At 50.9% G+C, this 19,418-nt stretch overlaps 8 protein-coding genes across 8 annotated transcripts; 2 read left to right on the top strand and 6 right to left on the bottom strand.

Annotated features, from left to right (window-relative positions):
* Positions 1-501: 501 nt before the first annotated feature.
* M431DRAFT_280259 (hypothetical protein) lies at positions 502-1,022 on the bottom strand. Its single transcript, XM_024914007.1, has 2 exons — positions 984-1,022; positions 502-778 (listed from the first exon to the last, which is right to left on the bottom strand). The coding sequence occupies exons 1-2, from the start codon at positions 986-988 to the stop codon at positions 571-573; spliced, it is 213 nt and encodes a 70-aa protein (XP_024778224.1). The 5' UTR covers positions 989-1,022; the 3' UTR covers positions 502-570.
* A 557-nt stretch (positions 1,023-1,579) lies between these two features.
* M431DRAFT_503513 (hypothetical protein) lies at positions 1,580-3,096 on the top strand. The gene is made up of 6 exons (XM_024918317.1): positions 1,580-1,789; positions 1,876-1,915; positions 2,176-2,303; positions 2,378-2,481; positions 2,579-2,728; positions 2,858-3,096. Exons 1-6 carry the CDS (start codon positions 1,717-1,719, stop codon positions 3,002-3,004), a joined length of 642 nt encoding a protein of 213 aa, XP_024778223.1. The 5' UTR covers positions 1,580-1,716; the 3' UTR covers positions 3,005-3,096.
* A 102-nt stretch (positions 3,097-3,198) lies between these two features.
* Positions 3,199-6,806, bottom strand: M431DRAFT_490162 (hypothetical protein; the record flags this gene model as incomplete). The annotated part of the gene is made up of 2 exons (XM_024916767.1): positions 3,199-4,967; positions 5,033-6,806. The coding sequence occupies 2 exons, from the start codon at positions 6,804-6,806 to the stop codon at positions 3,199-3,201; spliced, it is 3,543 nt and encodes a 1,180-aa protein (XP_024778222.1).
* Positions 6,807-7,945: 1,139 nt separating this feature from the next.
* M431DRAFT_477752 (hypothetical protein) lies at positions 7,946-10,720 on the bottom strand (the record flags this gene model as incomplete). The annotated part of the gene is made up of 3 exons (XM_024915604.1): positions 7,946-10,102; positions 10,168-10,524; positions 10,598-10,720. The coding sequence occupies 3 exons, from the start codon at positions 10,718-10,720 to the stop codon at positions 7,946-7,948; spliced, it is 2,637 nt and encodes an 878-aa protein (XP_024778221.1).
* A 3,381-nt stretch (positions 10,721-14,101) lies between these two features.
* M431DRAFT_68135 (hypothetical protein) lies at positions 14,102-14,311 on the top strand (the record flags this gene model as incomplete). The annotated part of the gene is made up of 1 exon (XM_024921754.1): positions 14,102-14,311. A coding segment is annotated over one exon (210 nt), but the record flags the coding sequence as incomplete, so codon positions are not given.
* Positions 14,312-15,027: 716 nt separating this feature from the next.
* M431DRAFT_74626 (hypothetical protein) lies at positions 15,028-15,555 on the bottom strand (the record flags this gene model as incomplete). Its single annotated transcript, XM_024922244.1, has 2 exons — positions 15,028-15,400; positions 15,461-15,555. 2 exons carry the CDS (start codon positions 15,553-15,555, stop codon positions 15,028-15,030), a joined length of 468 nt encoding a protein of 155 aa, XP_024778219.1.
* Positions 15,556-16,258: 703 nt separating this feature from the next.
* M431DRAFT_133008 (hypothetical protein) lies at positions 16,259-17,142 on the bottom strand. The gene is made up of 2 exons (XM_024912493.1): positions 16,662-17,142; positions 16,259-16,573 (listed from the first exon to the last, which is right to left on the bottom strand). The coding sequence occupies exons 1-2, from the start codon at positions 16,867-16,869 to the stop codon at positions 16,413-16,415; spliced, it is 369 nt and encodes a 122-aa protein (XP_024778218.1). The 5' UTR covers positions 16,870-17,142; the 3' UTR covers positions 16,259-16,412.
* A 353-nt stretch (positions 17,143-17,495) lies between these two features.
* M431DRAFT_515738 (hypothetical protein) lies at positions 17,496-19,270 on the bottom strand (the record flags this gene model as incomplete). The annotated part of the gene is made up of 3 exons (XM_024920280.1): positions 17,496-18,370; positions 18,446-18,580; positions 18,644-19,270. The coding sequence occupies 3 exons, from the start codon at positions 19,268-19,270 to the stop codon at positions 17,690-17,692; spliced, it is 1,443 nt and encodes a 480-aa protein (XP_024778217.1). The 3' UTR covers positions 17,496-17,689.
* Between the last annotated feature and the right edge of the window lie 148 nt (positions 19,271-19,418).

The following is a 19,418-nucleotide window of genomic DNA, read 5'->3' as shown; positions in this document are numbered from 1 at the left end:
GTCGGCGTCCTGTATTTCCCTGCGTTTCTTTTTCACCCACCTTTTGATAAAGGTGATGGTGGAGCAGTTTCTCGAGAGGCAAGGGAGTTCTGAACCCTCCTTTGCCAGTCGGTCGGCTTCTTCGTTTCCTAGTACGTCTTTGTGGCCTGGGACCCAGGCCACGGGGAGACTGGCATGTCTCAGGTGGTTTAGATAGATAACATGGTTCACACTGCTACACAGCACTCTATTATTTCTCCGTCCCCAAACGAGACTGACAGGCCAGGCAAGCCTTGTAACTGTGACCAAGCATGATCTCTCTCCATCACTTCTTACTATCTACCGTAACAGGCAATCAGGGACGCCTCAGCTTTGGGATCTGATCTATCAGACGGGCCAAATCAGGGCCGTAAAGATGAACCTTGTCCACACCCAAGAAAGAGGCGCGGATCTACGAGGATCCGTGCAGCCAAAAACCCAAGCCACCGGGGTAGAGGCGCACTGCACTCTATTCCAGACAGATGATGCTTGTACGCTATACACTATACACTATACCATGTAGATTGAAACCGGGAAAATAAGGCACCACGCTTAAGTTAACCGAAATCCAAGCCGTGTCGTGAGAGAAGGAAAAAGGAAAAAAGCAGTCATTCGTACGCGCCTCGTAGAGAGAGCTAGGCAGTTTTGGTAACATGATTGGCGGTCACGGTGAAGCAAGCAAACACGGACATTGCTCCTGCTACTAGCAGTCTGGAAGGAAAGGACTGCTGTACAAGAGAGCAGATGTCTGGTGGGAAGACTGGAGAGATACAGTGTCAGGGTGTTTATTGGATTCGCTTCAGGTGGTCATTGGGAAGACGTAAGGGAGGGGGGAGTGGCATACACAGAGATACGATACAAAGCAGACAGTCACAGAGATAGAGAGATAGAGAGGGTGTGGACAAAGAGCAGGAAAAGAAGATGACCAAGACTCCAAAAAAGGGAACAGGGTGGCTTTGTCTTACCCCATAGATGGAAGCTGAAAAGAGATGTCTCGAGATTTGGGGATAGGATCAGCCAGCCACGGGAAGCCCAGATCGTTCAATGAGGACCAGAAGAACAGGGGGGGGGGAAGCGTCCGAAATCTTTCGGACTTGACTGTGGTTGGCTGGAAATACGATTTTGGCGTAGGAGTACAAAGATTTTGTGCGATGAAAGGGATGGGATTTTGTGCAATATATGTTGTGTAACGTATGGTGGAGAGGGTGGAAGGGGGGGTGTGTCAATTTCTGGGGTTCGTCTTTTCAGCGTTTTATGAGCTGGGAGATGAGATTGAGGCGGTGCGAGATGCTGTACGGGATGTTTCAATCTTGAAAACATGAGATGCTAGCCTGGATCGCCGAGATGGAAAAGTTTGGGGGTTGCACGGTGAGATGGTCAAGTACAGAGGGAGTGTGTGTAAGAGAGGCCATCGTGAGCCAACATACAGTGTGAAGTGTTATTGAGTTTATTTAGTACTGTACAATGAAACACACCTGAGATCAAAGTGGAGTCACGTGTCTCACAAGAAGTGGCCGGTTCTCCACTCGGCAGCCTCTTTTTGTCTTTGGAGTCGCATAGAGCAAGACGGAAGAAGAAAAGCAAGAGAAAGGATCAGCAAGATCGTGTGATATCACAGAGAGACAGAAGAGACAAAAGACACCGGGCAGAGGCAGAGAGAGAGAGAGACGCAAATAAAGGGAGGGAAGGGGAAAAAAGATGGTGTATTACTTTTCCTCCAGTGTCGTGGAGCCGGCGGGCTTCATTTACGTGGGCAAGGACAAGTTTGAGAGTGAGTTCTCCTGGGCCTTGTCCCTTGTTCTCTGTGAATGAACATCCCTGACGCTTTTTTTTTTTCTTTTTTTGCTTTTTGTTTAGATGAGGATCTTATCAAGTATGGGTGGGAGGAAGATGTCTGGTATGAGAACTTGTGTCCCCTTCCCTTTCCCTCCCACTCCCATGTTCTCTTTTACTTGTCTTTTCGTTTTTTACTGATTGACTGACACTCTGTACTCTCTCTCTCTATCCAGGGTATGTATGATTGGATCTCTACCACTATGAATGTGAACAAATGCTCTCACTCAACACTGAGAGAGCATCTGTTTGACCTTTTTCCATTTCCATCATCTTTCCCATGTAAAAGAGAGAGAAAATACTCACATCACGTCTCTCTCGCCAGTTTCACGTCGACAAGCTTTCCAGCGCCCACATTTACCTGCGCATGCAGCCGGGCCAGACATGGGACAATCTGCCCGAGGAGCTGGTCATGGACCTGGCACAGCTCACAAAGGCAAACTCAATAGAAGGTTCGTTCACCTCTCAAGCCCTCTATCTCATCGACCTCTTCAACAGTGCTAACCATCTTCTCTCTCTCTATCAGGGAATAAAAAGGACAACATCACCGTCATTTACACGCCCTGGTCAAACCTCAAAAAGGACGGCAGCATGGACGTCGGCCAAGTCTCCTTTCATGACCAACGAAAAGCAAGTCACACTCTCTTTCTCCCATCCTCTCCATCCCCAACTGACACACACGCACACACACACTCCTAAGAATGCCCATCTAACCTAAGAGCAATAGGTCAAGCGCGTCCTCGTCCCCCACCGCGAAAACCCCGTCGTCAACCGCCTCAACAAGACAAAAGTCGAAAAGAAGCCCGACCTCAAGGCCGAGAGGGACGACATGCTCAAGGAGCTGCGCAAGAGGGACCAGGCTGCCCAGCTGATCAAGGTACGCGCGTCATTCTCAGGCTGCTGCTTGTGCCTCGGACCACCAGGCAACAGCTTTTTACCACATTATCATTGGATGATGTTCTCCTTTTTTTTTGAGTGGACTTTTGACTGACTTGTATTGGAACAGAAAAAAGAAGAGCAGCGACAGGCACAGGAGTGGAAGGAAAAGAAATGGCAAAAGGACCACGCCTACGACGACCTGTTTACCGATGAGAACATGGCTTCGTCGAGTAACCAGGATCGGGCGGCGGACTGGGAAGACGACTTTATGTAGATGGATTGCATTGCATTGCTACAGACAGACTACCATTCTTTGAAGCGATCATAGCAATAAAAAGTAGAAATAAAAAAAAGAATACCATTTCCATAACTGACTGCTCCTGTAAAAGTAGGGTATACAAAATACTATATAGCATTACCAAAACTATCTTAAAATCCAAACCCAGTGTATATCCAACACCTGTCCACCTACACGTTGCAATCAACCCTTCGATTACCAATCTTCATACCATCCATCTGCCTTGTAATCCCCGGCAGCTCAGCAACCTCCAGGATAATCGGACTCGACGAGGTAACCGGTGTCGCAATTCTCTTTGGGCTCGATGGCTGGCCCACGAGGGCTGGAGGCATGTCATATTCCTCCTCCTCCTCTTCTTCATCATTTTCTTCTTCCAAAGCCTCATCATCATCCTCTGCCAATCGTCGCGTGTGGTCAAGCTCCTCGGGATCATGGAGCATCACCACGGGTTCACCACCCGGTAGTCGCACCTCCGTTGCTTCCAGAGTTTGCGCAATGTCCAGGAGCAAAACATCCATCGGGCAGATATACGCAACATGTTTACGCGGGCTCCAGGCAAGAACGTGTCCACAGAGCTGCCCTTGATGTCGATCGACAATCCAGGCGCCACTGTCTCCAGGAATACCCAGAGGAATGGACGGCTTTGCAGAGGGGCCTGACGCCGGCGACGGAGTGCTAGCGATTTGGTACGTATGACTGGGTGACTGGCGTCCGTAAATCTTGACGCTGGTCAGGGCCGGTAGAATCTGTCCAGTTTGCGTCCCACTTGTTCGTGCGACACACTGAACCTCGAGACCTGGAAGAGACGACCATGGTGCCACCGTCGTCGGCCGGATCATTGGCTGATTCTTTGTATTTCTCTTACCCAGACTGCGCGATCTTTGGGTTGTATCATCCGAAATCTTGGGAATATAATTGTCGTCTGGCAGGCGCCCGTCGGAAAACTCAAAGAGGGCCCAGTCAACCTCGTGGACCAAGCCATTGGCTTGCTTGCGGCGAATGCCACTCGAGGCGTACACTTCGCCCAAGCTATATGTATCAAGATGGTCTTCATCTTCAGTCTCAGCGTAGGGATAAAACCCTTCCTCGACATCATCCAGAGCAGGCTGAGTGACGATATAACCATCACCACATCCTGGCTCTATGCCAGGTATGTCTCCAGGCTCATTGTACTCTTCGTCTTCCTCGTCTTCCTCATCATCATAGTCGCTGGTGAGGTCTGTCTCGGAATATGGCTCTGATTCTGTGTCGGACAATTCGTAGGAAAAGTCCTCGCTGTCAAAGCTTCCAAACGTCGACTCAGGGGACCACTCCCGACCGGGAATGGCGCTGCTGCGCATTGTATCAGGAGGACCAAAGTCTCGATCCGGATCATCAAGCATGTGATGAACAGTCATTCCATAGGCCTTGTCATCGACAATGACGAGGCCGCCAAAGCTCACAGGTGGCAAGTGACGATCCCCAATCCAAGCTCCGATGCTTGCGCCATTGTTTGGTCTCTCTTGGTACTCGGGGTTCACAGCTTCGACGTGGTCATCATCGCTATCGTGATTTCCACCAGACCTGCTTCCCCGTGCCATGGATCTCATGACTGCGCCTGCCTGTCTCCGTGATCGAATGACGCTGCCGCGGCAAACCTTGAGGCCAAATCCTGTAGAGTCGTCAAAGAGCTCGCTCAGCTTCTTGTTTAAGATGGCACGGACTTTGCCAACAGATGTGCAGACGACCAAAACCGTAGGTCTAGTCTGGTGAGGGCTTGGCCCCACAGACTCAAGAGATATTTCGACCGACTCTGGGTGTTTGCGATAGAAAGTTTTGAGAGCAGTGTTGATCTGAGGCATGAGAATGGAGTTCCACTTCTCCACCACATCAGGAGGCAGGGGTACATGAGGGTATAATCGGACTTTGGTTTCGGGCTTGCTTTCTTTGATCTCGGGTTCTGGTTTCTGTTAGACGCTTTTGCCTCCCCAACATCACTAACGGAAAATATTGCTAACAACGTACCATTTGTCTCAACTTTTTGCTCTTTGAGGTAAGTTGGTGTTGGCGTTGGCGGTAGAGGTGCCTTCTTGGTAAGGGGCACAGGTACGGCCATTGACTTTTGATCTTTGGTGTCTTTCGAAGGCCCAGCCGTGGCCAAAGTGGGAGCTTCGACAGGAGATGATTCCTGGCCCAACCTTTCCTCGAATCCGCTGACGCCATCTAAAATACAGCAGGCTTCCAAGAATCGAGTGACACGCATTTGAACGGCCGAAAGCAGTGATTCGCCCTTGGACACGCCGGAGAGCTCTTCGTCGACAACCTTCCAACAGGCTTGGACGGCCTTCATGTACAACGTACCACATCTAATGGCCAGCGTGTCTAGAGCAGATTCAGGGACAGTCGTGGGCGCTGCCCTGGGCGCGAGATCTTCTAGCTTCGTCCACAATCCAATGGACAGCAGTATCATCGCCAAGGAGTAGACTTCCAGGACTCTCTCGTCAGTGGATTGAGGAAGAGGCGATACCTGTGCAGCCCGAGGGTCGAGAGGATGCCGCCATATCTTGGTTTCGGGCGAAAGCTCTTCAGTGAAGACGTCAAACGATGATAGCACAGGGCGGCGTATATCAACAAGGCCCTTCTCATCGCCAGGGCCCGCCGCAGTAGCTCTGCTGAATGAAATGTTGACATCAGAGAGGTTGCCATGAGTGATTCCTCTAGCGTGCAGGTCAAACACCGTATTGGTAAGGTTGTATGCAAATCGAAATTTCGCCTCTAGGGGAGGCTCCGAGCCGCCACGGGCAAGTAGATCACTCAGAGTGGGCAGGCTATACTGTGGGTTTTGGCTCACTTTATTGGAGGCGAGAGTGTTGAACGAAGGAGGAAAGAGGTATACCAAGCCCAATCGAGAATTTTCCAGGTCTTCAAAGTAGCCAAGCAGACGAGGCAGACCAGTCCAAGAGCCAGGCGCTCTCTGAGGATCTTGCTGAAGACCGGCCGAGAGTTTCTCAAAGCGGGCCATCGGGGGCATGATACCCGTGGTCGAATAGATGGGATCAAAGTTGGCATATTCAAGGAGAAGAGGAGCCCAAGGTTGTCGAGTAGCACCCTGGGTCGTAAGCTCGGAATAGGCCGTCTTGCTCATATAGACAACGTTTCGACAAGACTCAGATATTGTGCTAAGTCCATCTTGCATAGGTTGCAGGTGCGTCAAACTCCTGGGGTCGATTTGCTGAGGAGTCTGCATCCTTGTTGACTCGAATGGTCTAAAGTCACCCTCGGCGGCGGCCGACTTGTAAGTCGACTTGGTCACTTGCGGGTTCAAGGCCTCAGACGAGCGCATCCGTGACAAGTCGTAGAGAGTATCGATGGAGGCAGTGAGATCCCGGATGAGATCCTCGAACCGGCCCTTGTCCCATTGGACCAACGGTGCTTTTCGATCTGGCGATGGTCGGACGCCCTCAACAACACGCTTATAGCTTAGCCATAGGGGCTCAGCCTCAGCAAGAATGTCCTTGATAGTGGACATGATACTGCCAACGACCTCACTCAGGCCGGCCTTGGAGAGAGACTCATCGATTTCGGCAGACTGGTTGGGATCTGACCACTCCAGTCCCCAGCTGACAAAGCGGTCCTTTTGGATGCGCAATTTGCGATAGAGGGCCTTGATCTCGGGGTCATCCTCATGCTGGGCAGGCTCCTTGACAAAGTCGCTGGATTTCTTGGTGTCATTGTAAAGACGGCTTAAGCGACGCTGAAAGGGCAGCTGGAAGCCGCCCATTGGCAGAATTCGGTCCATCCTTCCTTTTGCTGGGTGAGAAATGGGGAAAGGCTGAATGCTGCTCTCCCCCCTATCGCTGCCTATATATTGGAGATTTGCTGTTGCCTGAAGGGGGACCCCGTTTGATAAAGGTGAGCGCTTGCTGCTATCAGGCGCTGGGACGGCACCCGGTTGGATCGGGGATACTCAAAGCGGATCTAAGCTGGAATCTCGCCTGACCTTTGACACTGCAGCTGCAGGGCGGATAAGAGTCTGCGACAGTTGATTCAAGCGCGACGCATCGCAGCGCTACAGTAAGCAGCGTCGCAAAGATTTCCAAGAGCAGGCCGTGGCGAGCAATTCGTCAATCGGGCAACGGGGGTCAGATGAACCTTATGCAGGCACCTGTTGAATAGAGTAGACCCTCAACAAGGGTGGGCAAAGGCAAACCCGGTGCAACGGTAGTGAGCACAAAAAAAACCTAGTGAGAAGCAACTCGCAACTCCTCAGAAAGGAATGCGAATGCGGCCTCGAGGAGTCGGAGTCGGATCAGGCAAACGAATTGCAAACGACGTTGGCCTCGACACAGATTCAGCAGACAAGACAAGACTCAGAACGGATTCAACGGGCTAATGCGCGATCCCCGAAGCAACGTTCGTTATCGACTCGAAACTCGCTGCCTTGCGGTGGCACAGACAGTGTGAGTGTGTGTCCTGTCCTATCAAGTCGCCCATCCCGTCGGCTTTTCTCCATGGACTGGCTCTCACGTCCCCGCAGCGCTGGACCGGTGGGGGTTTGCTGGTAACCCAGAACGACAACCGGCGAATCCCATCATCGCAGAATCCTGCTGCCTGGTGCCGTTGGTGGGCGACGGCGTGATGCTGATTGGAGGGCTGGGTGAGACTGGGGCCGATCTTGGAGTTCGGCTGGTCTGGAGAATTTTGGAGATGCTGGAATGGGTGCTTGGGGTCGACACGTGATTGCTCACATGATGTTTCACATGACTCTCCTCCTACTGTTCTACGATATGTGACGACAGTGACAAATTAATGATTCACAGCATAAACCAAGGCATTCAGAAAAAAAGAGTCATATACTATTATTGTTTTTGTTATCCTTATCACACAGCTACATAATGATGCAAGCCCATCTCCCTCCTCGCTTCTTCCTTCATCCATCTACGCATACTTGATCGTAAACGCAGGAGACTCGCTGACATCCCAGTCCTCCTTCTTCTTCTCATTGCCGAAAATACGCAGCGCGTGGAAGACGGCCTTGTATGTTCCGGGAGGAGCAAACTTGTTGTCAGTCAGCTCGCCGCTCCACGAAAGAGGAGTCGGGCCACGGCTCGCCCAGAGAACAGGTGCTCCAGCGGGTTGGCCAATGGACGTAGTATCGAGGAACTTGGTCGTCTTGATCTTGGTGTTCTTGGGAGGAGCCGACAGGAGCACAAGGTCAACACGGATGAGCCGGGAACCAAAAGCCGGGCTGACGACAAGGGAGGGAAGCACATCAGTGGACTGAGCATTACCAGGGGCGGGAATGGTGAAGACAGTGCCGTTCTCAACAGGGTTCAAGTTCTCATCGGTGGACTTGGCGATCCAAGAATCCTCTGCGAAAAGGACTTGCTGCTTGTGGAGGGAACCAGTCAGGCCCTGGTACGGGACAGAGAGGGCGGTGCCGTCTGTGCCGTTGACTGTGATGTAGCCGGACCACAGGCCAAGGCGCTTTGCGTCAACGCCCTTAGGAGGAGTAGGGACGACATCAATGGTGATGGACTTTCCAGCAGGGAGCGTCACTGTCTGCAAAGCAAGCTTGACAGAGGCGTGAGCCGCGATGGCGTCGTTGGGGAAAGCAGCCGGGTAGGGGCTGTCGCCTGACAGAGTGTAGAATGTGTTGGTGGGGACGTGGTTGAGCTTGTAGGTGACCCTCTGCTTGCTAGTGTTCTTGAGGGTGATTTGCCTCTTGCGGACAAAGTGGTCAGTGTCGTTGAAGGTCAAGCTGGATGGAGACAGAAGAGTGGTTGCGAAAGCGGCGTCATAGGCCTGGATGAGACCACCACCCTGCTGAGCGACGGGAGCGAGGAAGTCGTAGAATTGAGCGCCGTCGTTGAAGACCTGGGGGTTGGCAGTTGTGGCCAGCAGGTTCTCAATCAGGACAGGGTCAAAGGTTCCGCGAGCCTGGGCAACCAGAGCAACAGCAGCAGCAGTCAAGGGGCAGGCCATCGAGGTACCCGAAAGGGTAGCATATCCTCCCAGAGCGACGGGGTAGGTGGACAGAATGTTGCCACCAGGAGAGCTGATTTGGGGCTTGACGTCCACCTCCCAGGTAGGTCCCCAGGATGTGTACGTGCTGAGAGCACCACCAGTCGCCTTGTTGTCGGCGAACTGAATCTGCTTGGTGGCTGAATCCGGGTCAACCATTGACAAGGTAACAGTCTTTCCGGCCTTGATGGCAGCAATCCAAGCCGCACCAGTCGAGTCCTGAACCATGCCGGCGGCGGTAATCCGAGTTACAGTGCTAACATCGACGGACAGTGCACCGGCAATGTTGTTGTAGTAGAGGAGGTACTTGGCGCCCTTGGCAGCAACATTCTGAGCCTTCTGGACAAAGGTGCAGGTACCGCGACGAACAAGGACAATGTAGTTGGAGAGGTCAGGGGTGCTATCGGGGAGAGGTGAGCAGGCATCATCAGGAATTGTGGTGTCGAGAGTCACAGCGTAGACAGGCTTGGTCACTCCCTTCCAGGCCTTGGCGGAAGAGACATAACCAAACTGCTGGGAATCGCCATTGTCGACCTTGTAGCTGGAGAGGGAGAAGACGGTTGGGATGTTCTTGTTGTCAACAGACGCAACAGCGAGAACCTTCTTTCCGTTGGCCGCCGTGCTGGCGAAGAAAAGACCGTGGTCACCATCGTTACCGGCAGAGACAGTGCAAGGAACACCAGCTTCGACGATGCGGCTGACGGCAACAGCCCAAGGCTCTTCAGCCCAGCCAGAGGGACCGCCAATGGAGGCAGTGATGATCTGAGCACCGTCTTCAAATGCTTTGTTGTATGCAGCAATCAAAACATCGTTACCGGCCTGGCCTTCGCAGCCAAAGACTCGGTAAGCACCAAGAGTGACGTCGGGAGCGCCACCAGTGAAGCCGTATGGGTTCTCCTGGGCAGCAATGATACCAGCGACGTGAGAGCCGTGGCCGGCGCAGTCCTTGGGATCGTTGTCAGGCACAGGGGTGTTGAAACCGCTGTAGTTGTCACCGACCAAGTCAGTACCAAATGATACCAGACAGCCTGCGCCAAAGCAGCCACCAAGAGCAGGGTGAGTGTAATCAATCTATCATCTTTGTAAGTCAATGTCTAACAAAGGGAGGCTCCTAAGGGCAATAGGTTTCTACTCACGCCTGTGTCAATGACGGCAACTTTAACGCCCTTGCCTGTAAATCCCTTGGCCCGCAGCTTGTCAATCTGGACCATCTGGTGGGGAGGAAAGTTGTTTGGATCAGTCGGGCTGACATCTCTTGCCTGCAGAGCAGGAGAGGTGCTGCTGGCAACCCACTCGACCTTTGGGTTGGGGGCCTGGATGAGGGTGACGGGCCACATGTTCTTGACCGCGGGCAGCTGGGCCATCTTCTGTGCCTTGCTCTCATGGTTGGAGAGGTCTTTCAGTTGGACTGAGACACCCTTGAACAGCTTGTAGTTGAACTTCATGCGAGTTGAGCCCTCGCCGTTAAGCTGCTTGTAAAAAGCGGCCGTGTCCTATTGGAGTCCCGTCAGCATTTGCCACCGCGGTAGGCAACGTGCCCAGTGCCAACGGCTGAGCGAGACTCACCTGGTCATTCTCAAATTCGAAGATGTAGGCGCCGGGGACGACTTTCGACGTCTGGCCAGAGCCGCGGGCAATGACCCCGGAGATGGTCGCCAGCAGCGACAGAAACACAGCTGAGCGCACCATCTTGAACTTTCCACTTGTTTGACTATGGAAAGGATTTGCAACGGCGCAATGCTTGCGGAACGATGAGTAGAGACAATGAAAGCTGCTCTCTGCCCTCTTCAAGCCAACATCATCTAGGGTGAAGGGGATGTCTCCCGGTATAAGTACTCACTCCCTCGAGGCCATCCCGCGGCCCTGCAGCTCGAGCTGCCAAGCACGGCTTGATTCAGAAGCACCTCTCGGGACCCTGGAGAACGGGGTTTTCGTCGCCACGACGACTTAGAACGCCCATCCAGGACGCGCTTCTCATGCGGCAGGCAAGACAAAGGACAACGACGGGCTGGGACCTGAACGTTCACTAGTCCCCTTGCCGCTGTGGCGCCAGGGGTTCACAGCCGGCTTCCCCCATGTCTAGCCTCACGATAGCGGTAGTATCTTTGTGCGACTTTGCATCCGCCAAGATCTCTCTCTTTGTCTGGGCAGCTTCCGAGGTCAGAAATTGAAGCACGCGATGAGGTTATATGCGGGGTCAGCTTCCAAGAGAGGAGCGGCAGACGTTTAGATCTCCAATCGCCACTACCATTTTCACCTACCTCTTTGGGACAGTCGGCCGTTGGCGAACCAGCCTCATGTCAAGGCTCGAGCCACAGCGACTGAGGCGGAACAAAAACGGCACCGGCCGATGCGGAACGTTTGCAATGAGAGGCCCGACTATCGCTCGTTGGAGCGTTCAGTGCTTGTAATGGAACTAAGTTATACGTCTTTATCAAAGCGGCCTATAGGAAAGAGTCGAAGACAGACACCCGTGACGCTGAGAAATTGTGCGACGGACCACAGGGATGCAATATATTTGGATGGCCGCAGATAGGTGGCGTTCTTTATACGTGATCATCCGGGACAATATTCCTGTACGAGTGCTTGCATTGTGTTGGTGATGCATAACAAATAACTACAACACGGCTCTCCACCGCGCCCCTTCTCTACACGGTTGACGAGATGTCAGAATGGCCTGGCCCGCCTAGGTAGCATCTGGCGGCCGGCATGCTCCGGTGAGGTATATTGACAAGTGGGGGATGGACATGGACGTGCTCCATGGAACAATTTCATCAAAGCCTCGGTCGAGTGGTACGGCATTGTTGACCTAGGTACGATTTATGCGGACGCACAAGAGGGCGAGCGAGGGGATTGATGCAAGAACCCGCCAGGCCACTGTATTGCGCCGCCGGTCTACGGCAAAAGGGCTCCGCTGCTGCTTGGGAGCGGCTGTTGGCCGATATGCAGGTCAAAGCTCGAGGTAAGCTTGATTATTAGCTATGATTGCCGACGAGAACTGCTCCGCACTCGGTACGGAGCATCTATCGTCTTCGTTGCACCACCGCCCCTGTAAGCTACGCAAAGCCTCCTCGCCAATGGACGCAGCGCAAGGACAGACGAAGAATTCGAATCGTGTCCTGCCTGCTTTTCGCATCTAGCATCGAGGCTCGACTATGTAGAACCAGTTCCTGTGTCGTGTTTCAAGAGTGTCAATGAAGAACCATCTGGACTCCAATACAAACACGCCCGCAATTAGATGTCGCGAGCCACGCGAAGATAGCCTGATGACTATCTGGATGACAGCTGCGAAGCAGGCTTTAATGAAAGCACGCAAACAGCTCTCGCGAAAGTGCAGGGTCTAACCAGAAAATCCTTCCCCCCGCCGGCTTGGCAAAGATATCAGTTGGCTTCACACAGCAACCCTCAAACCCCTGCCAGGACAAAGTTCCATGTTCCCTTATCAAGCACCTCTTCTGTCGTGGTGCTAGTTCGAAGGACTATTGCGGACTTTTGTATCTGCTCTTGGCTCGTTCGGTAAGGTAGGAAAACAAACTTCCCAGTCGGTGCTAACTTGTGGCTGGCACCATCAGCAGGGACCTTTTTTAACCTTGCCGCAACGCCAAGATAGCGCTGTCTTAATATTATGGGGCTTGGTCCTGGAATCGGAGGCCATCGAGGCTAATCGCTTCGTTGACAGCGAAATTGCATGTGCTGGGATGAATCAAGTATAATTCCGACTATGCCCCGAGATGGTCCTTGTTGTGCTTGTGCTGGACGAATCATCAGCACAAGAGTGAATACGAAGTATGAATGGCTTTGCAGAGTATCACAGCGTCGAGCAAAGAGACAGACGAGACGACATGACGATCGGCGGGTTTGCAGCGATCCCATAGACACCCACCAATAGCAATTCCACAATCAAACCCAGGAATCACCCTTGCTGGAAGCCGCTGGCCAAGACCATCATACATCAGTTACACGCTCTGGCCGCGGCCTTCTGGCCCAAGATGGTACTTATTTGGAGCCTATGGATGCACCTGAAGACATAATAAATAGCCAATGTCCTCAAGCCGGAGCCATTTCAGCACAATGCAATGGATGGCCAATCTCTCTGGAACATGCCCATCGCCACGACACGACACGCTACCCCGGATTCGGCATTGGCAAAAAAGTGCCCCTGCTAGGCTTGGATCAAATCAAATCACATCCACCAGGCACTTTCGACGCGGTGGGCCGTTTTGGCGTGCCAAGAGGAGCGACAAAGATTCCATGCTTTGGTCGTCGCGATGATGGCGATGGTCGGATGCATTTCTTGGCTAATCAAACGCCATTTTACGTGAGTAAGAAATTGCTTTCCAATGAATCAATTGAATCAAATAAATCAAATTGTGCCCCTGGCGAGCTTTCCATTCTCGTGGCGCATTCTCGTCGTGTTTGAGTTCTCCAGGTTCACACCCTGAAAAGGTCAATTCTCAAATACAGGAGAGATGATCGTGGAAGTCTCTCACTTCGCTTATGAAAATACTCACGAGTTCATAAGTTGAAGTCCCGCTCATTGCTATTCATTTAGCGATACCGCGCTGATTCGATCCAGTCAGTATTAACATTCAGATGCCAGAAACCCGAATTGCCGAACTCTCGACTCCAGGGTAAATGCCCAAGGCTATTACTGGCGACACGCGAAGGTCGCCAACAGCCACCGAATCCTCAATGCGAATTTCCTCATCGTTTCCTCGTCGTGATTCAATTTGTGCCTCGATTATATATATCTACATGCCATCATTTTAGGCCGAAAAGGCTGTTCAGCTACAATGTCTTTTGGTGACTCTGTCGGCTCTGCTACTGTTTCTACTTCTGTGTCTTCATTTATCACACTCCGAACTTTTCACAAGATCGCCAACATGACCGATCAAATGTCGGATCCACGCGTATCCTGGCTGTTTCTGCTACCAGAACTGCGGATAATGATCCTAAAAAAGTCAATCTGATCACCCTATATGCGAATAGAAGGCAATCTTAAAGAGCAAGCCCGCCGAAGGTCTGCCAATGCTGCCATCCCTCGAGAATGGTAAGCTTGAAACTTGAAAATTTATGTACATTGCATTACATCAATTAGATATCGAAGAATTTGGCAGTGTCATGACGCGAAACCCTCGGATATTTGTGAAATATATCTTTCTACGCCTAGAGCTCCTAGAATATGATTACAAGGGGCGCGAAAAGAGAGAATCTCTCGAGGACGTCAGGATGAACAACCTGCTCTTTCCGAATGCTGTTGGGGGCTTATTTTTTATCTTAATGGAAGTGAAAAGGCGACATTCGACTCAATCTTGGTGCCCATGCTCCAAGCGATGCGGGCCACTGTTTCCAGAAGTCATAGGAATTCACAGGAGCTAAAGGACGGATTCAATCACAACATAGAAACTATCCTTAAGAGACGTTAAACCGGGTAAGAAGAGATCTGATTCTTATGGCTGGAGACATGGGAGACGAGTTGATCTACTCAGCAGTGCCATTAAGCTCAGGTCTTTGGGCATCCTGAGGATGATGCCACGATATGCGTGCATCATTGGCACATAAACTGAAAAGCCTACTCACCATATTTCGTGATCAATCTTGACAAATCCTATTCTCACGCTCTCGCGAACCATTATTTGACAGCTCATCTATCCAACTCACTGGTCGGTGGATTGTGCGTGTGAGAATGTTTTCACTGTAACCAGCTTACATACACTTCTTCATCAATATCAAGGGTTTGGCTAGCACAGCGACCGATCTTGTTGGCCATTGCAGTCCTTGTAGTTGAAGTTTCAATCTGAAAGAATCGTCACAATGAAGTGAGAAGGGCACTATTTCTTACCCTAGGATCCTCGAAACTCAATCTTGGGCGATAGGTTGCGGCTCACGCTTCAGCGCCCGTTCTTGCACATCTTATGTCAATAGGAAACCGTAAAACGACTTTCGCTTATATATATTGAAAATTAATTAATCAAAGTTCAAGTAAATAGCCTCCCTCACCAGTGCTTCTCGGAAATGTCAACGGTATTCACATCAACGCCATCCTTGAACCATCTCTCCGCATCGCTAATCTTCACGTCATTTCCACTCATCTGACGTTTCCTCATCAGCCCATTCTCGGCAAAAGTCCAGTCCTCAAGCCCATACGTGCGCCACCACTGGCCTGCCTCATCATGCCACTCGTACCAGAACTGCACGGCAATCTTGTTGTCTGTAAAGGCAAAAAGCTCCTTGCGAAGTCGGTAGCCGTCTTCCTTGCTCCATTTATCGGTTAAGAACGTTTTGATCTCATCGCGGCCTTGTAGAAATGTGCCGCGATTGCGCCAGATTGAGTCTGGAGTGTATGCCATTTTAACACCATCTGGGTTTCTGCAGGCTTTTGGTAAGTAGTTGCGATTGAAAGAAGTGAAAGGGATGGGATGTACGAACCTGGTGTTCCAGGCATCTTGAGCGGCTTTGACTTTAACTTGAGCCGTCTCCAGCGTGAATGGCGGGTACGGAGCTCGTCCTTCTTGTGCAGCCATTGTGGTGGTTGTGATTGAGGTTGAATATGCTGAGAGAGAGGAGGTATGAGTTATTGGAAATTGTAGAGATGATAGTCAATAGGAAAGTAAGTTGTCTCTCTTATATAGTCTATGTCTTCTATTTGTCTAGATTTAGAATTCTTCTACCAGCCTCAATTTGGAATCCTTCTTTTCCATTTTTACTTTTCGCTCCATCATACATCATGACTTACATCATAACCGCTTTACCCTAGCGAGCGGCACAGCAGCGGCACGTCGGGCGGCTTGGCTGTCGGCATTTGGAGAAACTGCGCCATCTCCGCGGGATCCGCACAAAAACCTCAGCAAACGGCGTAAGCATGCAAGCTGAAAGAAGTCCAAAGTTTAAACAAGGTGATTCAAATGCGGCCTAGGATGCGTCATTTTCGCTGGGCTGAAAGAGTTGAGCAACTCGTTGTGTTGTCGCAACTCTGCGAAACGCTTCAACTCGTTGACAAATGCTTACGAAATGCGCTATGGAGATAAAGAATTGAGCTTGTCATCTTACGGAGCTGATTGTACAAAGTAGTTTCGAAGAAACTTTCCTATTAGAGCTAGGTCAGCTGCTCTCCGAATAGTTGCACAGTGGAGCTTGAGCGTATACAACCATTCGCTCGAGTAACTTTTACTGACAATTAAGACATGAAATATCACAAATCTGATGGTATAAAAGCATTGATACTTTGGCCAAAAGTTTTTTTCATTCAAGTTTTCTAAATACCCATCGCTATGTTCATGTACGAGCTAATTCAATGCTTGAGGCTGGCACATCTGAGCCAAGTAGATTTCCCAATTCATTCAGTAGCCCTTTCACTCAATGCGCCGCCTCAGAGTCGCCCTCAAGCAGTCAGGGTGCCGGCCTCGATGTTGTTGCCAATAGGGTCGTGGATGAAAGTAGCGTAGTACTTGGGGTGAATTCCAGCTCGGATTCCAGGAGCGCCATTGTCCTTGGCGCCGGCAGCGAGAGCGGCGGTGTGGAAAGCGTCAACGGCATTGGAATCTGTGGTTTAGAGTTAGCAGCTGTATAGAAATGAACCACTCTATAAGAGAGAGCGATATGCGTAGAGAAGAGTGTTGTTACTACATACCGGCAGCAGCGAAAGCGACGTGGGCGTTGGAGGTCTTGTCTCCAGAGAGAAGGACAAACTCGGGTCCAGCAGTTCCAAAGCCAACCATGCCCTCAGGGAAGCCGGGGAGCTTCTGAAGTCCCAGAGACTTGAGGACGGTGGTGTAGAACTCAACGGTGGAAGCAAAGTTGGCCTTTGCGACGTGGAGGAGAACGTGTCCGATAGGCATTTTGAAGGTTGTGGAAGTAAAAGGTGTGTAAGCTAAAAGTGGTTGAAAGTGTGTGTGTTGATTGTGTTGATTGGTTTTGAATGTTTGTTGTGTGAATGATTCTCGACTCCAGAGGGGATCCCATCACCTTATATAGACGATTTGCAAGATGCTTTGTTGCCCTGAAACTCAACTCAATCGTCACATCAACGCAACCGACGTCAACATCGGCCCAATTACAAATCCGACGAAGCATACATCCGCAAAGCTCACCAAAGATTACACATGCTTTCCTCCTCGCTTCTCGCGTTGTCTCTACAAAACGGGCATCACCGGCAGCTTCTCTTCCGCTGGGCGAAGGATCAAGCCATCCGGCGTAGCTCGGGGAAGCGCCGCTAAACCGTTCCCGGAAATCTGTACCCTTGTCGTTTTCTGGGGAACTTCGAGCGGTTTCTTTCTCGGCATCACGAAGCGGCGAAGATGCGGGCGCTAAGCTTTTTCGAGGGACCAGTACCCTGGCAGGGGTGTGACATCAGGTTGCAATAGAGTTATTTTGCTAGTTTGGAATCAAAGAGAAAAGCTGTTCCGGGTATCAATCATGCCAGAATTAATATTAAACAGAAAAGTCGTGGGGATAGCCTATCTGTGGCGATTATAAAGAAGTGTTTTATATAATAAGGAAGATGTCGTCTACATGGAGCTGATATACCCGTGAATTACTCTGTCCAAATGAGGCGCTTTGTCTCCTAACTAAACATATTCTACGGCATTCGTTTTCTTTTCCTCTTTTTTTTTATCTAGTTGTTTTTAGGTTTCTTTTTTCTCCTTTGTCTTTTTTCAACTAAGGCTGACGAGGAGTCTCCCAACCCATCCGTTGACACCAATCAACAAAGATGTCCTTTGGCATAATCAGTGCTTCCGTCAGAGGGCTAGACTTAGTACACACACTCATCCGCCAATCCCTCCACCTTTCAGCTGTAGCAAGGGTAACTTTGGCAACCTTGAACTTGATTGCCATGAAAAGCTCAGCTTGAGATACGGCCGAGAGCTCTTGGTTGGCAATCATTAGAATTTTCAAAGCACTGTCCTGCGCAGTCTCCTCACAGAGGGCATTCTCCACCGGATCCAAGCAGAAAAGCAGACGGTTAAGTATGATGGACACGGCAAAGCTGAACCCGAGAGCTTCATGCTTCCTGTCCTTGTCTATTGCCACTTTGGGATAATCCGATGAGGCTGGCCCAAAGAATGTTTCGTACCAATGCAGGAGTTGGAGACGAAGCAGCTGCAGGTTGTTCTTGACATCATCAATCAGGCCGGCCGGTGTGTCGTGGCGAGTGACGCATATGATCTGCGTCGTCTTATAAAAATATTCCGGTACGCGGCATACCGTAGTCAAAAGCGATATAATGGGCTCGCTCCTATCGGAGAATAGATTGTCGGTTGTGGGGATGGAGCGCAATGCAGCCTGCCACGGATCATCGCTCAAGAAGCAAGTTTGGTTGACATTAAGCGCCTCGTGGAACTGGAAGTGAGTTTTTAGTAATCACACCTTTCTTCTTGTCTTTTAGAAGATTGCGGACTAGAAAGGAAGACTTACGATTTGTCCGACGTGAGACAGCACCAATGCCTTCTCAAAATCAGTCTCGCAGCGTCCGGGGCCACGAAGCTTGATCAACGCAGTTGCTCCTGTGGAATGATATCTCCAAGCGTCTTCAGTTGACATTTTCAAGAGCTGGTAGTTGCGTAAGCATACGACAATAGTGGAATCATTTGTCTACAAGTATCAAAAACTCACTTCGTATATCCCAAGGAGTTGCGTGGCACAGAGCACATCTGGTCGAAGACATGCATTAGGACACTGCAGCTCGGCCTGCAGAGCCGCCAACGCGCTCGAGTACAGCTTCAAGATGCTGCTGGACACGGGCTCAGAAGGCGAAGAGAGCCACTGTTGAGCTCGAGCGGCTACACATGCGGCAGCTTTGTCTAAAGCGCTATTATGCCCGATCCGGCCCGGCAAGTAGTTCAGGTAAGACCAATCTCGATGGCCCAGCACCTCAGTCAACATGGTGGGCTTGTTGGCCAGGATGTTTGCCGTTGCATAGCTGATGTGGAATGATGTCAACTGAGATAGATCTAGGAGATCGAAATTGTACCGTATCCTCATCTTTTCGTATGAGCTGGATGCGAGACTAGCCGGGATGAGAACTTTCACCGAAACTTGGGGATCAGATTTGCCGTCACTGCAGGGCAGATACTCAGCCGGGTACTGAATTAGATTATGCTGTCCATAGTCGCCTCGTTTCCGCCTGGCCTGGGCAGACTTGCTCATGGCCTGTTTCCGTATCCGCTTCCTAGCATGTTTGTCGTCGGGCTCCAGCTTATTGGTGGCCGTTATGAAAACGTGAGTAACAGTAGTCGACATGGTGTCTGTATTAGGTGCTAATAATGACAGAACAACCAATCCTTACAGGCGTACACAGTTTCCTGGACATCAAGGTGCAAAAGTATGGAGAGCACCCATCACATCTTGGGAGAGGTTAAGGAGCAGTTGACGAGACTTCATTTCAAAG

This window comes from Trichoderma harzianum, assembly GCF_003025095.1.
Source record: "Trichoderma harzianum CBS 226.95 unplaced genomic scaffold M431scaffold_2, whole genome shotgun sequence".
Lineage (NCBI taxonomy): Eukaryota > Fungi > Ascomycota > Sordariomycetes > Hypocreales > Hypocreaceae > Trichoderma > Trichoderma harzianum.
This window is presented reverse-complemented; position numbering and strand designations above follow the sequence as displayed.